Source organism: Zalophus californianus, chromosome 12, assembly GCF_009762305.2.
Source record: "Zalophus californianus isolate mZalCal1 chromosome 12, mZalCal1.pri.v2, whole genome shotgun sequence".
Classification (NCBI taxonomy): Eukaryota; Metazoa; Chordata; class Mammalia; order Carnivora; family Otariidae; genus Zalophus; species Zalophus californianus.
In genome coordinates, this window is record NC_045606.1 from 37,689,598 (window position 1) to 37,715,186 (window position 25,589).

The 25,589-nt window shown below is 37.4% G+C and overlaps 1 protein-coding gene across 1 annotated transcript in view; it reads left to right on the forward strand.

Annotated features, from left to right (window-relative positions):
- PPP1R9A (protein phosphatase 1 regulatory subunit 9A) overlaps nucleotides 1-25,589 on the forward strand; it is a 315,687-nt gene that overhangs the window by 241,155 nt on the left and 48,943 nt on the right. The window contains 4 exon segments of the mRNA XM_035723249.1: nucleotides 7,820-7,873; nucleotides 10,462-10,691; nucleotides 12,200-12,296; nucleotides 12,404-12,575. Of these exon segments, the coding sequence (XP_035579142.1) occupies nucleotides 7,820-7,873; nucleotides 10,462-10,691; nucleotides 12,200-12,296; nucleotides 12,404-12,575 (553 nt within the window).

Sequence of the window (25,589 nt, forward strand, 5' to 3'; positions counted from 1 at the left end):
TTTTTTTATCTTTAAATATTCTTTGTTGGTAATCATCTGACTGCTACTTTTGTTTGTAGTTGCTGGATAAACACACTTTTGTAAACATGTGTATGTACCTGCTTTTATAATGTAAATTTAATTTAAGTACTTTGTTTTATTGTAAATTTTGAAAATATTATCTTGGAGCTCTTTTAGTACAGAACTTTAGCAGCTTAAGTTTATTGTTATAATTATTCAGAGTTTAATTTATCTCATCTCATTTTATGCTTTATGTTTCCTTTATGTTTATTGATTTTTGGTAAGGATTATCTTTAAGTTTTTAAAAACTCTATTTCTGTAATTTTCAAAATTAAGAACAAAACAATACCATGTGGATGTTCTAAAACAATATTATCTGAATCTTTTTGATAAATCTTGGTTTCTAAGACAGGATTGTTGTTAAAATATAATTGTTGTATTTTCAGGTAGCTTTATAATACTATGTGCAATAAATCGTTAGACTCTTGGCTTACTCGGTTTCAACTGTTATTCTCTCTACACCAGAATTTCTCATTTCTCAGAGTATATCCTTAAGTAATTTATTAAGTACTCATGGAGGTACTTAATACTTCATGGGCTTCCTCTGCTGAGAATAGGAAAATCTAATTTTTGTATCATAGGAATTATAATTAGTTGGGTTTAATATTTTGATTCACAACATTTTTTCCTGACAGTGTGGTAGGGCAGGCTTCACTGTTTTGAACTAGGTGCATACTGTAAAGAAAAAGTGTAATGCCAACCTGACATTTGGATACTTGTATTATTTCAGTCCTGTATTTTATATTTTTATCACAATTTCTTCAAGTAGGCCTCCTTTCATTGAGTTTTTTTTTTCTTTTAATTGCTTTCCTTGTTCTATGTTTGTGTTTTGGTTTGGTTTTAGTTAATATTTTCTTCAGTTTCTGTTATTTTTTTCTCTGTTGCTGTTTCTTTTCAGGAAACACTTTGTCTTCTGTATTAATTATCTTATTCATATTTTCTTTTCTATTTTTTCTATCTGAGGTTGTTCTCAAATGTGTCCTCTCATATCAATGATTCAGTTTTCTGTAGCATTAAATATGCTTTTAACTTCAAATTCATTTATGCTTTTTAGCACCTCTAACATGACTTAATTTCCTTAAAACATTTTTAGTTTCCCTACTCTCTATCCATTCTTTGTGCCCCTTCACTTTCTATCCCGGTAGTCCAGAGAGTTACCTTAAAGTATATTTACTTATTGGATACCTCACTTTCCCACTTTACTTATTTGAGTTTTCAAGTTGATATTCTCTTTACCTTCACTTAAAATATTTAGTAACGGGCTCAGTTTTGCCTTTTTCTCCTGTATTTATCTGGAAATGAGGCAAAAACTTGTTTGTATAGTCAGCTGGCATCCACTTGTAAATTATGTATTGCATTTCTAGCCTCACATCAGGAGGACATATCTGTGTGCCTCGCTTCCTGTGTGGTTGCTGTTTTCTGGTGGTCTATCACTTAGTGCAGTTGTCTTTGCGTAGGTGAGATATTTCCAAATCTTGCACTCAGTTCTCTGTGTTAAAGGAAAAAAAAAAAAAAGATTATTCCCTGCTCTCAAAACCCTTACTATGACCACCCATATCTATATTGCTCCACTTTGGGGTCTGGAGCTCAAAATATGCAGTGTGCCACTATTCAGCCACCTTCCAGCATTCTTTTCCTATTCTGGTAGTTGCTTTCTGAATGAATGTGGAATCCTGAGAGAATTGGAGAACCTGGTTTGAGGACAGTTCCTGGGAAAGACAGTGGAGGTGGCCCAGCTTTCTCACTGGATAGACTTGGGATCTCCAGCAGTCACTGAGGTTGGACAAACCATTCCTCTCTCTTTGGAGTGAAGCTTGGATGCTTTTCTTTCTTAATTCAGCTTTGTGACTCTTTCATATTCTAGTAACAGGTGTTAAGTTTAGTGTCCATTTGAACTTGTGAGTTTTTTGTTGTTTTTTTTTTTTTTAATGTGATTTCACTGGAAATTTAGTGGGGAGAAGGAAGAGGCTGAATCAGAAACTGCTGGTCAGGAGACATTTAAACCAGTTGTCTAATGTTTCCCTTCACGCTCCTCCTCAGTGGTCATGGGGGTCTTGAGGGAAAAAAATGGAGTCTAAAAACTGTGCTATTTTACTTCACTTGAGTCATAGAAAATGCATGAAAAATTATCTAGAGAAAGTTGTAAATGCCTCAGATAATAATATAAAGTTATCTCTATGGAACTTTCCATTATGTTGTGGAGAAGCTATAAAATAGTTTATCTAAAATAGTGTACTTAGCAGCAAACATATTTCTTTCAAAAAGAAACTGTAATTACATGCTTTCACCTACATCCATTTTCATCTACATCATTAATAACTAGTTTATGAATACCTACTTGGAGAGTGACCTTGTTATAGTAGCTCACCCTAGCCTACATATGCTGCAATCAGTGGGGCCATTCAGATTAGATTATTATACTTTCAGTCACCCAACTTCAGCTAATTTTGCATAAACTATCCCCTGAGAAAAACACTTGGTAGTGTAAAGATTGGTAGCATTTATAAAGCTTTGAGCAGAAATTATAAAGGAATATGACATAGCTTCATTTTAACAGCACCTGGGTAGAGGCAGAAACAGCTCTGATTCCTTCTTTTGTGGAGCCTACCCTGTCATAGGTAAGACAAACTTCAAATAATCACAAAGATAATTATAAAAAGTTTGATTCCAATGCTGAACCCACTTTATAAAGTTCTTTGCAAATATCATTTATTATTTCACTCTTGTAAAGTAAGAACAGAGAAGGTTGCTCTTACCTGATTGTAAGATCTCTAGCACTAGAGAGCTCTTAAAACCTTTGCTGCAAAGATAGTATTTTGCACTTTCTAAAGAAAAATGTTTTCCATTCTTGCACAGGATAGGTGAAGAAAGTGTATAAGGATGTTTCTATTTCTAGCGCAGTTATATTTGGATTGTATTGATTCAGTGATAGGGTACATGTTCTGTATTCATCTTTTTGAAAGAAATAAACAAAATGTACACAGCAGGTACACCTGCAGAGTGTTATGTAAGAGCTTCTGTTCTCTGTAGGAGGCATGTGTTTACTTGTGCCGTGATCCCAGGGTGGACATCTTTGGCATTCACGTTAAAAGATGACAGAAGAGATGAGGTTGGTCTTTTAAGTTAAGACACTGACCTGCAATCCTTAACCTTTTCTTTTTATTTATATCCTCTCTGCCCAAGTATTCTCTTTAAATCTAGATTTTCTGAAGCCCCAAAATTCCAACAGGTGTTTTAGGCTCAGTTTCTATGAACCAATCCTGTTGCCCAACAGTCAGCCTGACCAATCTCAGGTGGTGATGTGCAAACCCTTGATCTCTCCTTTGGAAAGGTTATTAAACACATGGAGAGAGAACTGCTCTGGAATAAGAAAACACGACCTTTCACCAGCTGTGCTTCTGTTGTCAAGTCACTTCACCTCTTTGAAAAGCAATTTTCTGTTCCTCTCTGTGAAATAGAGGTATCTCGGTCTCATCCTGCCCATATGCCAAGGTGGGAGATAAGACAAATAGGCCAAAGCCTAAGGGTCATCTGACCCGGCTATGGGAATAAAAGATTAATCAGGCCATCTAGGAGCAGGTTCCCTGTGATATTTCTCTCAGGGTGATCTAAGAACTTCTCTCAGAAGGTGGTCTTTATTAATCGCCCAAAGTAAGTGTTTTGAAGGTAGGTTCTGTGTCATGTGACGAGCACAACACAGTGTCATTAGGTAAATGCTAGTTGAATAATGAGGGAGCTATTTCTTCCTAACTTCCACAAATAATAACAGTAGCTGATGGAGCGCCATTTTGTATTTAGTGTCAGAACACTCAGAGGCTACCAGAAGTGATCCATGGTTTCCAGGAGGAGTAATACTTCCTCAACCAGGAAGTCACAGTGATGATATAAGGCTCAAGAGTTTTTGTGGGGATTAACTGATTTAGGTGCATGGTGAAGAGAGGTAGGGAGAGTCGGACCCGAGATATTTTCCACTGCATCACCTGCTTCCATTGGGAACTTGAAGAAGCCATGTAACTTTTCTGGGCCCCTGTCCCTGTCTGAACAATGAGGTGGACTGTGTCTGTCTGCCTTCCCTCACAGCCTCATTTGCAATGATAAAGGAGATGATAAAAAAGATCAAGTGTCCTACAAATGTAAGGTATTTAGTGGAAGGAACCATGGACTGAAATGTTCAAAACCTGGCTCTGACACTTATTAGCTCTGCAGCATGCACTACTGAAACAGTTTCTTCCTACGTAAAATGAAGGTTCAATTAGTTTATTTTTGATACTTTTCCTGTTAATAGAGATGGGTTTGTAGAAATTCTCTTAATGTGCATACAGCCTTAAAATAATTACATGTCTTGTCATTTTAGGCTTTGGGAATTCTAAGAAAACATTGAGCTGAAACTTTTGTCCGTCTCCTAAATAATGTCTGAATTTACAGACCTCGGTCTGTTTTTCCTATATCCACAGAATTTGGCTGTACTTAGTAGCACTCCAAGCTTTTATCAGTGCTCTCCCTTCACCACTAATGAGTTCTACTGTCTTCTGTTACCCATTTTGGTGGGAGGGGAGGGTGGGATATGTGGAGATCAACCTGGCAGTTTCAGTTTTACCTGGGTTTGCCCCGCACATCAGTGGATTAATCTGTATATGTCTTCATAGGAATAAATATGCTCACTTTGAGACAGGAATTTCTAGACTCTGCAACCATGACAACCATCTCCAGGCTCTTCATTTCATAAATGTCACACCTGTAGTATTTGCAAGGGCCTTGGAGTTCTTCCCATCCAGGTCTCTCATTTTTCAGGGGAAGCCGGGGCCCGGAGAAGCAGCTTGCTGTCGGTCACAGTGATCTGAACAAAGAAAATCCAACGTCCCAACAAAGCTGCATGCCATATACTTGGTTACCCTGCAGTTGAAGGGAGTCGGCCACGGAGAAAATCAAATCTGGCACTTTCCCATGGTTGCAGCGTTCGTCGTAAAATCTGCCCTTTTGATTTCTTGCTACTCTTCAAATAGAAGCAGAGGTGTTTGTTTTATTTCAGGTGTGACATTTTACAGAATTTAGCACTCTTGACTAAGAAGTGCAGTTGTGGTGATTACATCTGAGTTCTTCAGATCATTCTTGTCTTAGTCTGGGCTAACTTTAAATGGCTTATTCTGTGCTAGCCACTTGTGCTAAAAGCTTTACGTGGGTTATCTCATTTAATCTTCCAATAAAGAAGGTTATGACCCATGAGGAACTGCATCGTACAAGTGAGCAAAGTGAAGGTAAGAGAGGGTCGGTGATTTTCCAGCGTCATGGAGTCCTTTCATGGTAGGCCTGAGATGAATTCAGTCTAGCTTCACACTTGGCCATGGTAGAAAGATCACAGAGTCACTCTTCTTGTCAGCAACAATCCCAGATACTTCAGAATCACCTAGGCACATGGATTTGCTGGATGCCCGAGTGTGTGCCCACCGAAGTATAAGATCTCCACAGAAAATAATTCCTGACAGCCTAGACGTGTGCATGTGTACATGGACATATTTATATATATAAGGTAGCATGTCTAATATCCAAGTATCTTGCCATTTTCAGTTTATCAGGTTTCTGTTGGTGGAGGAGATAAGCACTGGTATTTATTAGAAGGGGAAAGAGTCATCCTTTCTCCTCATAGCATCTTGCCCATAGCAGCTCTTCAATAAATGCCTATTGACTCAATCCTTATTTTCTAAGGAAAATGGCACTGGATCAGGAACCAGAAGCTCTAGGTTCTAGTCATGGTTTTAACAGCAATTCACTGTAACAACTAAGCCAGCTCAGTTTTCATCTACATCTTCAAGGGAGGCCAGAAATGCCAGGATTGGTGATTCTGCAAGTAACATGTTCACTGTAGGGCTCAGAGCTGGAGTTATACATACACTTGGTCATTTGAGCATGTCAGGCCAGGTTGCCTGGCATTGTCAGGTTCTGAGAGATTCATCCAGACTAGGGCTTTGTTGGTAAGCTCAGACCTCATCAGCAAGGTGGAAGGGAGTTGCCATGAATTTGGAGCAGCACTTGCCTCGTAGATTGTTGCTCTGAGCAACTCCTAAAAGTAGGTAGGTTAAGTGTTGTACCACTAAGGCCATGGAGAGAAACCAAGAGAGCCAGGGCTGCCTGTTAGGGGCCTCATAAAGGAATGACAGCTGCACCCAGGACTCCTTCCTGTCCAGAGACTGTTAGAGCTCAGGAGCCCCTGTGAACCAATGAGGGTGGAAGGAGCAAGGGCTACATTGGCGAGACTGCAGGAGTGTGCAGATCAGGAAGTGGTAAAGAAAGAGAAATGATGAGAGTGGGGCAGAATCAATTTTAAAAGTTTCAAGAATCCCCTCCCCTCCCCCCACCACCTCAGGACCGAGAACAGTTAGCAGAGCTGTAGCAGTGTAGACCACAGGGCCTTAAACGTAACAGGATACCCGACCGCATGCAGGAGGGAGCATCCCCCCTCTCCATCCTTCCCCTGTGTCCCAGCTAGCTGGCTGAAAACCAGGGAAAAGCAAGTCATAAACCAAAGATCGCTGAGCTTTGTGAGGTGTCCTGACCTCCGAGGTGCACATTTCTATCCTCCCATCAACTGACTCAATTTTTCCGGTAAGAAAACCTTAGACTCATTTGATCATAGCAATATTAAACATTTGCAACCCTTCTTGTACAATTCTAAATCCAAAATGCTCTGAAAACAGTTTGTTTAAAATAATTTTGTGGCAAACTCATTTGGTGGGAAACCTGACCAAAACAGACAGGATGTTATTTATAGTCTCTATTATTTACCTCACTTAGTGGGAAATACGTATGTTTGGTGGCAAAAATACTCGTGTATTTGATCACAGAGTGCCTCCATGGACCAAGCTGTGGGTAATAGGCAATTTATGGAAAATGCATCTCCCTGCCTTTCTGAAATTGGAAGAATTCTAAATTCTAAAGACATCTGGCCCCAAGGATTTCGGAGAAGAGACTTTCAACCCGCAGATTGTTTTCTGTAAATATTGGTGCATTTCTTTATCCCTGGAGGAAATGAATGTTTCGTTTGTTCTTCTCACCCTTACAGAGAAAACAAAGTGGGGGGAGGGGAGAAGTCAGACAAATGGAAACGGCGGCTCGCGTGCTAATAAACTGCATCCAAAGCTTTTGGGGGTCAGGGTCCTCCAAAGGAGTCGATTTTGGGGGGGACAGAAATCTGGATCTGTTACCTTTCCTGCAATTAAAAACAACAACAACAACAACAACCACCACCGATGTCGCTGTGGAACTGCAGCATCCTGGTCTTCCGTCTGGCAGCTGCCGGAGCTGTGGAGGAGCTGCTCGGCCTTCGGTGCGTGGGACTCGCGGAACCATAGCGCCATCTTTCTTCCAGATTCGGAATCGGATCTTCGCGCTGCCACCGGCCCGCTTGCCTGCCCGAACCGGGCGGTCCACAAGGCTCTCGGCTCTCCAACAGTTCCCTGACACCCAAATCGTAGAGGAAGAGCTGCAGAGAGGGCTAGAAAATGTGTTGTCTTTTCTTTAGTCCCCGAGACTTTAAATTCGTAACCTAATCCGTTAGGGAGTGTGGGCCATAGACCCCGTGTTTCATTAGTGTGCACCTAGTGAGTCATTTTACACACTAGACATTTTAATTTACAACCTGCTGCATTGCAGCACTTTCCTGGGCCGTCTGCTATGTGATAAGGTATTCTTCTAGCCGCCAAGGCTTCCAAAATATAGATACACTTTCTTAGTTCAGATTTTTTTCTTTCTTTTCAATTTTCAGTTGCAAATCAAACATGCAGTTACAGAAGCAGAGATTCAAAAATTGAAGACCAAGGTAAGCACCATTAAATGGTGTTTGAATTGTACTTTTTAAACTTCGGACGCTATGAATAAATTCAACCCTAGGACTAAAGGATTTGTTCCTGTGCATTTGAAAGAGTACAAATGTGAGAGGTTCATTTCCACTGTTAGATAAGTAGACAGACCTGCCAGTGAGACACATGCCCCTAGGGGGTAAGCACCACCATACTCCCTCAGTGAAAATAGCACGGCGTTTTAAAAGTACATATTTACATATTTGCACATATGTGGCGAGTTCCCTCTGAGAGTTCCTCAAAAATTAAATAATGTTAATGGTTCTAGCATCCGAATTATGTTTTGACCACTAATTATGCTGTTATATTATACAAGCTATTACGCTGTATCTTTCTCTTTATTTATCTTACTTTAAATAGGTTTATTCATTTACTTATTTTTAACTTCTTCATCAGAAACAATGTATTTTAATGTAGCACCTTAATACTTTTTCATAGAAAAAAATTCCAATTTCTAATAATTAAATATTATGAAATTTAATATGATATGTGAATAATTGATTTTAGATGCCAGATGCTACTGGAAATTTTTAGATAAGTTTAGTTTGCATTATTTAAATTTGTGGAAAGAAACAGGTCTTGATAAAAGGGGAGTATGTATTTTTAGTTTATATATGAAATAATACAAGATTCGAAAGGGCATGTTTAGTTGGTAAATTATAAGGTACTTGTAAATTCCTAGAATTGTGTCTAGGTTTATCAAATATGTAATTTCAAGGATTTAAAAATATTTTTTGAATTACTTTAAAAATAATATTCTTTATTGTTTTTGTGGTCTTTTAAAAACTAATACATAATTTCTCCCTCCACCACTAATGATCTGTTTTCCTGTTCACACTGAACACTTATTTTGGTTTTTCCATGTGTTTTAAATGGAGATGAATTAGCAGGGCTGTTTTGGTTAAATGGTATTCTCAGCTAATAACTCTGTAGCTCTTAAGCCAAAACATGTCTATACATCATTCATGGTGTCAGCCAAGCTCTGTGAATAATTATTTTTAAATTAGTAGTGGTTGGTAAATAAGCAACTTGAATACAAAACATTGCTTAATAAAAGATGCAGGAAAAACCTAGTCTTATTTTAAATTGCTATTGTTTCTTAGCACAGAATGGAAGAACAGATTTTTTTTAATTGTTGGTTATAACCAGGGACAAAGATTCCCCTGTGGATTGTAAGTGCTTTAACAAAGCTTATGTTAGACCAAAAACATTTAATTTAGAAAATCCTATAAATTAGTATTGTGTATTTTTCTCTTTATTATGTTGGCATGTACTAGCTATAGTAGCTTACTTTAATGTGACACTTTATATCCATGTTGATAATAGAATTCCTCATTTTGAAATGTTTTTTTTTTTTTACTTTGTAATCTGTTTTGTCAATGTGTTTAGTTTAAAATATACATTAAAAGATATATATATATATATTTGCTGAATGTGGTATGGTTTGGGGATGTCTTCGATTTTGAAAATTGTTAGTTTATAATGACTGCATCCTTTTGAACGTGAAAGGAAGCATGTGAACTAGATGAAGCACTAGTTTAAAGGTCCATTAGTGTGAATAAATGACCTTTGACCCCTTACCTAAAGGATCAGCCTTGGATTTCCCTAGAAATAAGGGAGTCGGAGTAGTATACTATCTATTCCTAAGAGTCTCTGGAAGCAGAAACACAGGAAGCTGCCTTTTTGTTCCATCAGAGGGATTTAAAATAAGTCAGCAATGATTTATATTTTTACTTACGCTATCTTTTACACTTTTATGCAAATTGAAGTTTATAAGGCTCTGGAAATTCAGAACAGTGCCAGCAAAATAATGAGCTACAGACTATGTTCATGTCAGTTGAAATAAAGGATGTAATCATATTATTAAAAGGGATAAAAAATAAAGTAAAAATAACTAACATTTATCAGATTATGCCCACAGAGCTGTTCCAGGCATGTTGTTGTGTTACATCACAATTCCATCTTGTAGATAATATACCTGAGTCTTGGAGAGCTTCAGTTACTTGCCTGAGGTTTAAAGGCCACTAATGGTAGAGCTGGGCTTCAACTCTAAACTGAATGACTCCAGAGACCCCTTCTTACTATTAGGCCAAACTGTGCTTCTGCCTCTCTCTCCTTCCCAGTGTGCCTCTCCCCCTTCCACTTTTCAATTAGTTTTTTACATCTAATTATATGTAGGAAAAACGTCTAAAAGAAGGTACATTGAAGTTCATTGGATAGAATCCAGTGAAACTCTAAAACAGTATGTACTGCTCACAGAATTTCAAACCACATGGTGCAATGGAAAGATCATGGGAGGGGAAATCAAGTCCAGGTTTTATTATTTCTCAGATGTGTGACCTCGGTTGGACAAAGCATTTCCCTTTTCAAGGCTTCCATCTCGTAATCTCTGAAATGCTGAAAATAAGTTTTACTCTTCTCATCTCAAGGTTCTAGATGATTGAGTCTAGGTGACAATGGAACTTGATTTAAAACATGCTATAAAAACATGACGGATTTTGCTGCAGAATACCCAGACTATCCTTGCCTTGACATTTGCTTTATCCAGCTGCAAGCAGCAGAAAATGAGAAAGTGAGGTGGGAACTAGAAAAAACCCAACTCCAACAGAACATAGAAGAGAATAAAGAGAGAATGCTGAAGTTGGAGAGCTACTGGATTGAGGCTCAGACCTTGTGCCACACAGTGAACGAGCACCTCAAGGAGACTCAGAGCCAGTATCAGGCCTTGGAGAAGAAATACAACAAAGCAAAGAAGTTGATCAAGGATTTTCAACAAAAGTAAGCAGCTTTTAATGACTAAGGAATAATTGTGTGCATCTAAAGAAGTCTTGTATCCAGCAATTTTGTAACATCTAACAGAATAGAGAAGATAATCTTGGTAATTCTTTAAGCAGTTATAAAGCATTCAGGCATTCAGACATTCAGTTTTGGAAATCACTTCTATCATTTTTCATGTGAGATTATATTTGGTTTATTTTACAGTTCTTGGCTGTTGGTTACCCCCTGGTTTCTTTTTGATAGTCAGTCATTCCTAGTAACTATGAAAACATGTGAATCTCTGTCCTTTTGGGAACAGCTCTGAGTAAGAAGCAAGAAGCCCAGTCGAAGGCACGCAGAATGACTGACCATTGCAAAGCAGCAGCTGGGGCCTTGCAGAGGCTTCCTCTCTCTCTCTTGTTAGAATCAGGGACTGCAGAACTTTCCCACCTCAGATAGTGTAAATCTCGACTAGCAAGACCACCTGCCCTCCCGTTTTCCGCTGCTCAGCTGTTGAGAGAATCACCAGGGGCTCAGTTCACTGCAGTGAGAGAGTCCAGCAGCACACTCTGCTTTTGAATCTCATCAGCTCTTTCCACACGAGTGCTGCTTTGCTTCCCTCTGTTGGATTTTGGTGTAATTTCAGGGAGATGGTTACTGGATTTTTTTCATCAGGTACCTCTGGCCAGCCAGAACAATAGAGTTGTGCCCAGCCACTTCTGGTCTTTCAGGCCAAGCCTTAGAAGCTAAGCATATGTGTAAGATTCACAATGTCTCTGTTACTTCCTATCACAGAAATAATATTTTTCATACTTAAAGTAGACTACTATAAAATATTTATTGTGAAAAGGGGGAAATTACTCTTTGCGGTCATGAATCCAGTACATCGCTATTTTAACTCTTCCAGCCAAAAATGTCATACCTAATTGTATTTTATGTGATAACTTCTATAGTAAATGTTGCTAGATTTGCAGGTTGTATTCCAGGCTCTCAGAATGGAGATATTTTCTCCTTCTCCCCATATTATCCTCTGGTGTGTAAGCGACAGCTCCCCCTCCGTGTTTCTGACCCACCCAGTCCTTCGCCGCTGTCATTCGTAGAAAGCAAATTATAATTATCTTCTGTAAACTCTTACCATCCAGTCCCATCGGTTTAGGAAGTTTGACTTTGTAAATATGGCATTATGACTGTGTCACATGTAGTCATTTCCACTAAATCAGCCAAGGTGGGTCGTTAGTTCAGTAGCTTCTCTCTAGACCTGTATGGGTGCCCTAGAATCAGGAGGTAACAAATGAAAACCCCAGTAAGCAGAATCCAAGCATTCTTCTTTAATTTCCGATCCATTAAAATGTTTTATATGCTTTCGTTATTAGACACCTTTCTTCTAACTGTGATTGAGTCTTGTTTATTTAAATAGCTGCCCAGTTATTTGTCCCACTGTGCAGTTTATTGCTTCAGATAAGAACTTTTACATGTTTCCTCAGTTATTGAGTATTTGATGCCATCAGATCTTTTATTTTTTTCTTAAGAGAACTTGATTTCATCAAGAGACAGGAAGCAGAAAGAAAGAAAATAGAAGATTTGGAAAAAGCTCATCTTGTGGAAGTTCAAGGTCTGCAAGTACGGGTGAGTTATGTGCTCAAAACCACTAAGTGATAGGATGGTTTTGCTGAGTACTTAGAGAGGAGTGCTGGCTTAGAGTTTTATGGATGGATTTTTTTTCCCCCCCTTAGATTAGAGATTTGGAAGCTGAGGTGTTCAGACTACTGAAGCAAAATGGGACTCAAGTTAACAATAACAACAACATCTTTGAAAGAAGAACATCTCTTGGTGACGTCTCTAAAGGAGATACCATGGAGAATTTGGATGTCAAGCAGACATCTTGTCAAGATGGCCTAAGTCAAGGTTTGTTTATAAACCAACCACAAAAATTGTTTCCAGTGACTATAAAATTTGGCCTTACATTCTTCTTTTTCTTACCCAGAGATTTAAAAGTTGAGACAACCTTCCTGCCATGAGAAAGAAGAAAAGTCTTATCAAAATAAGAACCCATTATTTGGCTCTTGTTTTATTAAAAACCAATGCCTTGATGAAAGGAAATAACAAAATTGCAACTTAAGCCAAATATTTTTAAGTCATCATAATACTGATAGACTTAATGAACTACTTTAAAAATATAAGTAAATAAACTACCTTACCATGATAGTTCATCCCATCTAGGGTGAGCCACTACTTATGTATTAATAAGTAAATCTTGCAACTTTTAAGTCATTAGAATGAAAATCTCTTTCCTAACATCAGAAGGCTGACTCCCTGCTTCTAGCACTTGGAATTCATTGAGTTAAGAAGTTCTGTATAGTTTTGTGCTCTTACCTTGGTGTCCTCTCTATACTTCTCAGTCTTTCCTGTCAAAGAGCAAATAAGATCAAAATCCTGGAAACATTTGCTATCATAAATGTTTGTCTTATTTTATGCACCAGCCATAAAACGGTCACTTGTTTTCTCACACAAACACACATCCATACAGAGGTTGTGTGTATATGAATGTGAATGAATGTTTTAATATCTATAATATATTTATAAATTAGAAGATGTATAAGAGTTTATAAAGATAAATACACAGGAGGATATAAAACCTTTGGTTTCGCCTTTTGAAGTTTTTACCTAATAGTTCCCGGAAAAGGGGAAAGGAACAGAATTTTGTGAAGCAGCACCAGACAACTCACAGGTGGTGATTTGACAATGCAGGGAAACTGTTCACTAATGAGCAACCGGTTTAGTTCTCTGATGATCTTTCTCACATACTGAAATGTCTCCAACGAGACTTCTCTTGATACCCAAGTGTTTATATCATATCATTAACTTTTATTTTTTTTTAAAGATTTTATTTATTTGAGAGAGAATGAGAGATAGAGAGCACGAGAGGGAAGAGGGTCAGAGGGAGAAGCAGACTCCCTGCTGAGCAGGGAGCCCGATGCGGGACTCGATCCCGGGACTCCAGGATCATGACCTGAGCCGAAGGCAGTCGCTTAACCAACTGAGCCACCCAGGCGCCCATCATTAACTTTTAGAACTGCACTCTTAATCATTAAAAATAAAAAGTATTGGAAATCTTCATTTAACATTAAAGTGTGATCTAGAAATTCGAGACCATTTACTACATTTATATCCTTTTGCTGGGCTTTCCCTTAATAAAATATAATGTGTAAATAATGCCCCCTTGGTAGTTTAAAGAGTAGTGTTTAGCACCGGCATTACCACTAACTGTAGAGCTGTGTGTCTCCAGGAAGGTCATTTAGCATCTCTGGATTGGTTTTACTATGTATAATATAAAAATAGTAACACTTCTGTTTTTTCCATACTAACGGGTGTTTTGAGGTTTTGTGACTTGGTCACTGAGGTGAATAAAAGCTTTTATAGGATTATAATTTTTATATCTGGAACTCCAGAAGATTGATTTCTAAAGAAAAAGGTCAGGAAAAAAAAAATCAATGGTTTTTTTCACCTTTCTGACTATTTCCATTCCATTAAGTTAATTGTAGTTTATAATAAATAAGTGTTTCTGCTGTGACATGCACCAAGTATGATCAGTAGCCAGTGGCTTTCCAGTGTTCAGTTCATTTCTGTTCATTTATTTCCATTCAGAAATCTGTATCTTGTCAAACATATAATTAATGGTATTTATTAAATTATGGGACTACAGAAGATCAACAAACTCTACTATTAACATGCTGATTTGGATCAAAACCTTATATTTCTTCTGAACCCTTTTCCTATTCTACACCCTCCATTTTGCCACATAATTATCAGTTTCCCTAGCAACACTGTCGGCTCACAGTGAGATGCAGAGACTACTAATTCTTACTGAAACCAATCCATGCTTGTGCAGTGGAGGTAGAATCAGTCATCTTAGACATTTGTAGCACACATATCAAGCGGTGCTCTCCCAGTTTTGCTGCCGAGGACAGTCAGTGATAAATCTCCTTGAATTTCAAGTGCTTGATCACATAAACTAAAATGGCTTGGTCAGTAGCTAGATAGGAATGCTCTGGAAAGCACTTTTCTAAATTGATCCTTTGCTTCTGTTGCTAGGGAACGCTGAAGTCCTAGAGGTTTAGAAAAGGAAGTAACAACTGAGGATCAAACACAGGCCATTCGGCACTTAAAGATCCCTCCCACCCCCCCAACCCCCACACACACCTTTTTGCAACAGGATGGGTAGAGCAGTTGCCTTCAGTCCTGCTAGTTTCTGCCCCGTAGATGCAGTGCCCTTCTCCCCACTTCCTGTGGACTCTCCAATTCCGGCTTGTTTTCTGAGCACTGGAGTATTATTATTGATAGGATGAGTGAATGGTTTAGCAGATCTTTGGGCCTTGAGGCAGCCCAGTGAAGCAAAAGGATTATCAATTAAAGTCAACGAGAAACTATGCTAGAATGAAATAAAGAAAGAGAAAGGAAGGAGAGAATGAAGGAGGCAGAAAGGGAGGAGGAGGAAAAGAAGAGCTCACAAACAGTCATTTCCTCACAGGGAGTCATGTTCTTCTAAGAATGAGCTTCCCAGCTGAGGAGGGATTAATTACTTGACTCTCACCATTTAATTATTAAGTTTTCAGAGTGATAAAATTATTTTTCAAACCATGCAGAAATGTACCACAGTTACAGTTCTATTTGAATACTGTTTGTGTGGTTCTCTCTGTAAACCAAGCCTACTCAAGTATCTCATTAAAATTTTGGTAGATTATACAAATCCATTACTTAATATGCTCTAATACACTTTTCTTATAATAGTACATAAAGCAAACATAACAATCTTTTTCACCAGGAGCCATGGCAGACCCTTATTAAGGATTATTACTTAATTATTGAGTTATTAATTAGTACTTACTATTTATTAAATAAGGCACATTGTTTTACCTGTGGTCCAGGATGTGAAAAGTAATTATTTTGCCCTCCTGCCATGTTTTCTGTTGTCATTTCTTAGTGCCTGAGTAGTGCTGGTCTATGTAAGAGTTCTCTATCCTATATCCAGGGGCCCTAAGTGACTAGAAATGTCTGCGACTGCCCAGATCTTTAAGTCATGATTAGAATAAGAGCAGAGAACAGGTTAGAGAGATCTTGGAAGAAAAGGGTTATAGTCTTAGTTTGATTAGATTCCCTGGAAAACTCACTTGAAAAACATGAGCTTCCTGCACTTCAGATATTCCAGGATCCTTAAGATGATACTGTTTTTGGCTTCGAATATTTCAAACACTCTTGTGAAAGGTTCTGCATATCCATAGAAATAATGAAAGAAAAACTAGGACTAATTGGTAGAAGTTACATATGAAGGCACGTTATCATTAGCCTGCCTCGAGAGGTTAGAAGTAAATTTATGATACCTTTAGACAAGTGTTTTGAACACTGAAAGTCTGGTGCCACACTGATTTGTAAGAGGAAGGATGGCTTAGCCAAGATGTCCATCGACAGATGAATGGATAAAGAAGAGGTGGTATATATACACAATGGAATATTATGCAGCCATCAAAAGGAATGAGATCTTGCCATTTGCAACGACGTGGATGGAACTGGAGGGTGTTATGCTGAGTGAAATAAGTCAATCAGAGAAAGACATGTATCATATTACCTCACTGATATGAGGAATTCTTAATCTCAGGAACAAACTGAGTGTTGCTGGAGTGGTTGGGGGTGGGAGGGATGGGGTGGCTGGGTGATAGACATTGGGGAGGGTATGTGCTATGGTGAGCGCTGTGAATTGTGCAAGACTGTTGAATCACAGATCTGTACTTATGAAACATAACGCAACATATTTTAAGAAAAAAGAAAAAGAAGAAGATAGCAGGAGAGGAAGAATGAAGGGGAGTAAGTCAGAGGGGGAGACGAACCATGAGAGATGATGGACTCTGAAAAACAAACTGAGGGTTCTAGAGGGGAGGGGGGTAGGGGGATGGGTTAGCCTGGTGATGGGTGTTAAAGAGGGCACATTCTGCATGGAGCACTGGGTGTTATGAACAAACAATGAATCATGGAACACTACGTCAAAAACAAATGTTGTAATATATGGTGATTAACATAACAATAAAAATTAAAAAAAAAAAAAGAAAGATGGCTCCTAGGTAGAAAGAACAGTGTCCCTGCCAGCCGTTTAACAAGGCATGTCATTTGTAGGATAAAGGATGAGGAAGATGAATGGTTTGGTAGAAGACAAATATATAGATGAGATAAACATTTTAAGAGCTGAGAGGGAGTTTGAAGAAGAGGAAAAAAATGAATAAAATTAGAATAATTATTTTCTGATTCATAGACCTTATGTTAAAGGTATGCTTCAGGGTATTCTTGGAGTAAAAGTAGGCTTTGAATGCCCGAGAAGAAGTCATAACTATTTCTGTAAGCACTGTGATTCATTAATAGTTTTGAGGCATTACAGGAACTGGGTCACTTGTAGGTTTGTAAAGGTAGTTCAAGTATCCCCATGAAGTTCGGGTGTTATTACCAACTCCTTCTTCTTTCTCACACCTATCTACTCAGCTAGTGGGCCACTAGTTAGAAAACACTGAATGTTATCTTCCCTAAAGTGTGAACATGAAGGTTTATATAAACCCTTTTATTCTTAGTTCCTTTAGTTACTTACTATTCCTTAGCTCTAACAAGAACTGAGCCAGATAAAAAAAGGACTAAAGGTGCAAGATGGCAGATTGTAGGAAAGTCTAGACTTTCAGCATAGATTGTATCTAGAATGTATTACTCAAACCTGGGTGTCTTAAAAAAAAAAAAAAAGTATTTCTTAGCTAGTTTCCAGGTAACTTAAGAATATTCTGGAGAGGGGCACCTGGGTGGCTCAGTCATTAAGTGTCTGCCTTCGGCTCAGGTCATGATCCCAGGGTCCTGGGATTGAGCCCTGCATCAGGCTTCCTGGTCTGCCAGAAGCCTGCTCCTCCCTCTCCCACTCCCCCTGCTTGTGTACCCTCTCTCACTGTGTCTCTCTCTGTCAAATAAATAAAATCTTAAAAAAATATATATATATTCTGGAGAAAGGAGCATAAGGATATGAAAATAATACCTTCTTGCTTCCTCTCCTTTGCCTTACACTTTTTCCACAAAATGGTTTGGCTGTTATGATAAAGCTTTAAATTTCCTAAAAGTTGATCCCTAAGATGGTAGTCTGCACCTGAATCCTGAACCCAGCATGCTTGGTCAGAAACCCAGGATTTGTGGACATTTCAGCGGAACTCAGCCTGCTTAGATATTTAAGCCAGCCAATTCTCTGATCATCAGGTCCTAGCCACATGTATTTGCTTGTTGTGACCCAGTTGTTAGCTTACTGGTTTGCATGGAATCTGATTTCTCTGAATTAAATCACTTCTTTGAAATTTACTCTGATTTCAATAAAGTCTTTATCAGGAAAAGCAAAGGTAAGTAACCAGCTGCCATTAAGGGTATCTACCTTTTTTATCTATATGTTTTTATCCTTATACTTCATTCACTCATATATTGTCTAGAAGTAATTTGGAGAGATGCCTTTATATGACAGGATTGGGTAAATTGATTGTGGCAAGATTAGAAAGAACAATGAGGATGAGTACATAGTGGAACCAGAAGTAATGCTGCAGGTATATATACCATGCTTACAGTATTTCTGAGGCAAGGCCTTTAATTTGGCTCTAAGCTTCCTAGTTGCCAAAGGAAACAGAAACCATTGTTCATTACATTATTCACAGTGTCCATAAGATAAAAGAACAAACCATCTGCTTAAAAGAAGTACAGTTTGTACTAGTGGCACAAATAATGCATGATTTGGAGAAAACAAGGAAATCCACTGATGATTGTTATTAGGACATTTTCACACAGTGACCCTCAGTGTAGACTGATGGCATCACACAAAAATGTAATGTAGTGTTCAGTAAAATCAATTTAAATTATTGAAGAGAGGATAGAAAGACACGATGTACTCAGCTATCTGTTGATCTAGTTTGGTGCTCAGGTGCTCTTTCATGTATATCAGGTTAAATTTGTTAACCATGTTCAAAACTTCTAGAATGTGTTACTGAGAGAGAGGTGTTTAAAAAAAGTCTCACCCTGTAATTGTGGAGTTTTCTGTTTCTTCTTTTGGTTTTGTCAGGTTTTGCTTTATGTGTTTGAGGTGATGTTAATAGGCACATACAGTTTAGAATTGTCTTATCTTCTTGGTAGATTGACCTTTGATCATCAGAGAATATTTCTATTTTTAGTAATTCACCTTAATATCTGCCTTGTCTGATATTTGAAGAGCTATATCAGCTTTCTTTTGGTTAGTGTTTGTATGGTATATAATTTTGTTTTACTGTAAACTTTCTATGTCTTTTGTATCAGTATATAGGTGTTTATTTTTTACTACAATCTCTGTCTTTTAATTTTTCCCAATTCTTTATTTTTAAGATGCATTTAGAAAGTTGTTATTTAATTTATTTACTGATATGTTGAGTTTAAATCTAAGCTCTTACTATTTGTTTCTAATCTAACAAACAAAAGTCTTTGTTCTTTTTATCTGCTTTCTTGCTTTCTTTTGGATTAATCAGGTGGGGATTTTTTTTTTAATTTACTTTTTTCTGTATTAACTTTTATTCTTCTGTTTTTGGAGACCTACAGATATAATTTAGAATATTTGCAGAAAAGAATGGACTGAATGTACATTCATGTGCTTCCCATTCAACTGTATAAAAAATTTCTTTTTTAATCTTTAGACAACTTTATTGGCATGATTAAAAACATTTTTCTTAGATGATGACAGAATATGTAAACATGAAAAAATATTGGTGGCTCTACCTTATAACCAATATTTTAAATTTGAATATTTGATATTTGCCAGTGTATTGCCAGTTCCTTCCTTATTTTATTAAAAACAGCCCATTTATTGGTTCCATGTGAAATCATAACAATTATTTTTTGGGGGAAATGAGTCCCTACTGCAATTGAATACTTAAAAAAAAATCTTATTTTATTTATTTGAGAGAGAGAGAGAGAGCACACAAGCAGAGGGAGGGGCAGAAGGTAAGGGGGAGAGAGAGAATCCTGAGCAGACTCCATGCTAAGCATGGAGCCCGATGTGGGGCTTGATCTCACAACCCTGAGGTGATGACCTGAGCCAAAATCAAAGAGTCGGATGCTTAACCAACTAACCACCTACATGCCCCTAGTTTCATAACACCTGAAACTAAGATATCACTGTATGTTAATTATACTAGAATTAAAGAAAATTCTTCTGTAACTGGAGTGTGACCTGTGTCACTGAGTAAAGAGTTAATAAAAATCCTCAAAAAGTTGGGGTTTGGGTTTTTTAAAATTCTTTTTATACATGACAGGTCTTGTAATCCTTAATTGCTTTTAATATATATTGAGTGGCAATATATTAGAGGTTATACACCTTGGCAAATGCCTCGAGTATGGTTTTCTGTATAACTAATGGAGTATAGATCTATATATTTAACAAACAGTTAAGCTGCAGATGGGGTTAATACATTTGTATAAGATTTAAGTTATCTAGCACAGTGGTGTTCTGGAATCAAGTTCCTCTTCTACTCTGAGGTGAGCAGAGTGACACCCATTAGCTGGCCAGGATTCTCTTCCTTAAAAAATAAATAGGGACACCTGGGTGGCTTAGTCAGTTAAGCGGCTGCCTTCGGCTCAGGTCATGATCCCAGGCTCCTGGGATTGAGTCCCACATCAGGCTCCTTGCTCAGCGGGGAGCCTGCTTCTCCCTCTGCCTGCTGCTCCCCCTGCTTGTGCTCTCTCTTTCTCTCTCTGACAAATAAATAAATAAAATCTTTTAAAAATAAATAAATAAAACAAAACAAAAAACTTGCTTATTCACAGAGATAAATACTGAATCCAGAAATGCATTTTACATACATTTGTATATATAACCTATATAATATCATAACTAACTCGTGTCTATACAAGGAACCCAAAGTTGGTTTAACATTCAAAAACTCATATAATTCATATATTAACTAGAGGAATAATCTATATATATAATCATCTCATTAGATGAAGTAAAACATTTAATGAAGTTAAACACTTATTCATGATAAAAAGTTTATTAAATTAGAAATACAAAAGTTTATTAAACTAGAACTTTCTTAACTTGATATGTGAAGCAAACAAAAGTCTATCAAACATCATAGTAAGTGGTAAAATGCTAAAATCAAGAATTTCCTTTAAAATTAAGAATTTGTTAACATTTCACCACTTAATGTGCTATAACCACTTCTATTCAGTGTTTTCCTTGAGGTCCTAGCAAGTACCAGACAAGCAAAAGAAATAAAAATATAAGGAATAAAAAAGAAAGTAGCAAATTTGTTACTATTCACTGATAATAAAATTGAATACATAAAAAAACTTCAAGAATACAGATTATTAGAATTAATAAGAGTTTAGCAGGATGGATGGCTCCAAGAATCATTAGACATCAATTAATTGTAACAGAGAAAATGTCATTTTTGTACAAGCGATTTATAATGGCAACAAAAAATATAGCCAGTATGAATTTAGCAAAAGAAGCTCAAGAGCCATGGTAAGATACTCAAGAAGATCTCTATAAATTGGTAGAAGTAGGAAGCCTCAGTATTACAAAAATGCCATAATGCCAATTTTTTAAAATTTTATTATGTTATGTTTACAACCATACATTGCATCATTAGTTTTTGATGTAGTATTCCATGATTCATTGTTTGCGTATAACACCCAGTGCTCCATTCAATAGGTGCCCTCTTTAATACCCATCACCAGGCTAACCCATTCCCCCACCCCCCTCCCCTCTAGAACCCTCAGTTTGTTTCTCAGAGTCCATCATCTCTCATGGTTCGTCTCTCCCTCCGATTCCCCCCCTTCATTTTTCCCTTCCTACTATCTTCCTTTTTTTTTTTTTTTAACAGGTAATGTGTTATTTGTTTCAGAGGTACAGGTCTGTGATTCAACAGTCTTACACAATTCACAGCGCTCACCATAGCACATATCCTCCCCAATGTCTATCACCCAGCCACCCCATCCCTCCCACCCCACCCCCACTCCAGCAACCCTCAGTTTGTTTCCTGAGATTAAGAATTCCTCATATCAGTGAGGTCATATGATACATGTCTTTCTCTGATTGACTTATTTCGCTTAGCATAACACCCTCTAGTTCCATCCACGTCGTTGCAAATGGCAAGATCTCTTTCCTTTTGATGGCTGCATAATATTCCATTGTATATATGTACCACATCTTCTTTATCCATTCATCTGTCGATGGACATCTTGGCTCTTTCCATAGTTTAGCTATTGTGGACATTGCTGCTATAAACATTGGGGTGCACGTGCCCCTTCGGATCCCTACATTTGTATCTTTGGGGTAAATACTCAGTAGTGCAATTGCTGGGTCATAGGGTAGCTCTATTTTCAACTTTTTGAGGAACCTCCATACTGTTTTCCAGAGTGGTTGCACCAGCTTGCATTCCCACCAACAGTGTAGGAGGGTTTCCCTTTCTCCGCATCCTCACCAACATCTGTCGTTTCCTGACTTGTTAATTTTAGTCATTCTGACTGGTGTGAGGTGGTATGTCATTGAGGTTTTGATTTGGATTTCCCTGAACGGCATGCCAAAAATTTGAGAGAAGGTATTTGCAGCCCATTTAACTAAGAAAAGAGATTGTTTTCCAGAATATACTAGGAACACAACTAACTTAATAGAAAAATGGACAAACACATAAGCAATCAGTTCACCCAAAAGAGGAAAACCTAGAGTTTGGTAAACATTCAGCCTCATTAGTAAAAATAAAGTGATTTGCAGGTATAAAGTTTCACAGTAATATGTAATAGCCAGCATGAAGGAAAACTCATACAGCTATTTTGCTAAAGCAATTTGGTATTACCCAGTAAAATGGAAGATATGAAAATTCTGTGGCCCACCAAGTTTACTTCTACATGTGTATATGCTTCCGGAAGTTCTTGTAAGTGTGTACCAAAAGACATGTTCAAACATGCACAGCAATATTGTTCATAAGAATTGCAGAAAAAAGTGAATTAATCCTAGTCATACCATTCTACATAATGTTTAGCAAACAAACGACAATTTGCAGAATATTGAATATAGTTCATTACCATATATGAACTCAAAAAGCAAACAGAATTTATATTGTTTAAGGACAGTTTTGTGAATAAATAGAAAAATTAGGGGCTACAACTAGAAATGAGGCATAGAGAGGGCTTCAAAAGTACCAATTTTATTTTTTAGGCTTGATGGTAGGAACATTGGGTATATTTTTCCTTCTTTTTCTATATGACTTATATAAATGGTATAATTTTTGTATAAATAAAAATATTAAAATAGACATTTTTAAGTAGCTTAATTGAAAGATAAGAATGAGGAAAATCACAAAAGACTTTTGGGGGCTTATCATACTTAAGATTTAATAAGGGGAGGAAAGTCAACACCAGGAGACATTTACATCAATAAGGAGGTTCCTGAGGTCACTGGCCTCCTCCAAGAAATCATTTTCTGCTGAGGCTGTAATCATGTGTTGTCTTTGTCCTTTTTGCCTTTCCCTGGGCCCTCAATGTTAGTGGCTCTTTTCAGATACCTGTGGATATGAAGCCAGACTAGACCCCTACCACCACGTCTGATTTATTTCCTGACGGAGTCTGAGAGTACATTAAGCATTCACTTTTAGCATTAGAACCCAGAATTTTAAAATAAGGTTAAAGGCATGATTAAAGCCAGAATTCATTAAATGGAAAGTCATTAAAAGGAAAGTGAATGCTTGCACTACATTATCAAGAGTGTCTTATACAACAGCATTAGATACAGAGCAATGGGGTAATTATTCCATGGTGTCACATTGTTTAGTTCTAAATTGGGGCGGGAGAGAATTCTGGAGTGGATTCAAGCTTGTTTTTATCATGCATACAGATATAATTTCTTGGTAAACTTTCATCATTTTCATTTTTCCTGAACAAATTATTTGCAGCAACTTTTAATCCCCAATAAATAATTTTGACCATGAAATATTATTGAATTGCACTAATTAAAGGGTGAACATTCCCGGTAAATCACTATGGAAATTTTTAATGAACAAGCCAAATGAATGAGAAATCAATACTTATTGATTGTTTTCTGGCATATCATTAGAGCCAAAATCTGTTCTTACTCAAAAGCAAAGCACCTAAATTGCCTGTCTAGTTTTGTGCAAGTTGTGCATCTGTCTTTGTGTAAGTCATTAAGACTTTTGTTGCCAAATCAACGAGGCATTCAGAAGGAGGTATTCAGTTGCAAAATGACAACTCTTCTTGGTTCCTTTTTCTCACTGCCTCTTTGTAAGTTCACAGAAGTCACCAGACCTTCAGTCCTACTGAGGTATGCATTAGTACTAGAAGATACCTAAAGTTGTTTTGATAGAAAACAAGCTATTTTGTCAGAATGAGCTTAAGCTTAGTAGTTCTCTGTCCACTTTAGGAAAAGGGGGCTGCTTTATATTTTATTTTGACTTTTAAATTTTGTTTCTTTGGAATTGAACTATAAGGTAGATTGTGATCTGAAGTAAAGACAATTTTATTTTTTTTAAAGATTTTATTTATTTATTTGAGAAAGAGTGTGCCCAAGCAGAGGGGTGGGGCAGAGGGGGAGGGAGAGGAAGAGACAGAATCCTAAGCAGACTCCACACTGAGTGCAGAGCCCGATGCGGGGCTGGATCCCAAGACCGTAAGATCATGACCTGAGCCAAAACCAAGAGGCAGAGGCTCAACCAACTGAGCCACCCATGTGCCCTGGTAGTAAAGACAATTTTAACCTGAATGTGTGGGATATAGCTCCTTTTCAAGGAAACTTTACAAGATAGCTGTATTCTGAAGTGTTTCTTGCATTTTAGAGATAATGCTCAGGTTCACCATGAAATTCTAATTATATAGATTGGGAGATGCTGTATAGTTATGTTAAGGTAAAATTGACTAAAAGAACAGGCTGGGAAATCAGGATGGGAAGATACAAAAGAAGATGATGCATGAGTGGTTTCTAAGTGCAGTGCATGTTGGTAGGTTCCTGTAAATATTTCAGGGTGGACCTCAGATTTCACACCATCCACCAGCCAAGAGGGAAATATGATCAATCATGGTGTCACAGCCTCTTTAAAATTAAAACCAAACAATGAACAGCTATTTCTGGAATTAGGACCAGAAAATTATCTTGTGTGTATGTTTCTGAACAATGTTCCAACCATATTGTTTCAGTAGTTATGAGATCCTTAGGGTTTTTTCTGTGAATGCAGGACACTAATATCAAGTTATGACTGAATCCCAGTGGACATGAAGTAATGTTCTACTTCAATACTTTACATTAATTATGTCTCTCAGAACCCACAGGAAATGCCACATATTAGGAAATTTAAGAAACATAGAACTTGGGTATACAGAAAACTCTATTGCCTGTGAGTTTTGTGATGACAGTAAGGGCCTTAACACTACCCAAAAAGTCATTCAGATATTTATTTTGGTTTTATAATTAATGTTGCCTGTGAGTTTTGTGATGACAGTAAGGGCCTTAACACTACCCAAAAAGTCATTCAGATATTTATTTTGGTTTTATAATTAATGTTTGATTTATTCAAGCTACATTATCAAAAACCTAGTTTTTAAATTTGATTTGCAAATCACTGTTAAGGGATCTTTGAATAATATTGAGTTCCTATTTACAAACTTAGCTAATTAGCACCTACAAACATTTTAAATTGCATTTATAAATTCGTTACGTTTGACTTCCTTTTTAAATCCTATTTTTAGTGACTGACAGTCTTTGCAAGTACTTAAGAAATTCTCATGCACCTGTTACATTACACTTACAAGTAGTGTAGCCTTTGAGTTTTCTTAAACCTTCTGATGCTATATGTATGTAATTAAGTCTTTCCATAGTTGAAAGATACT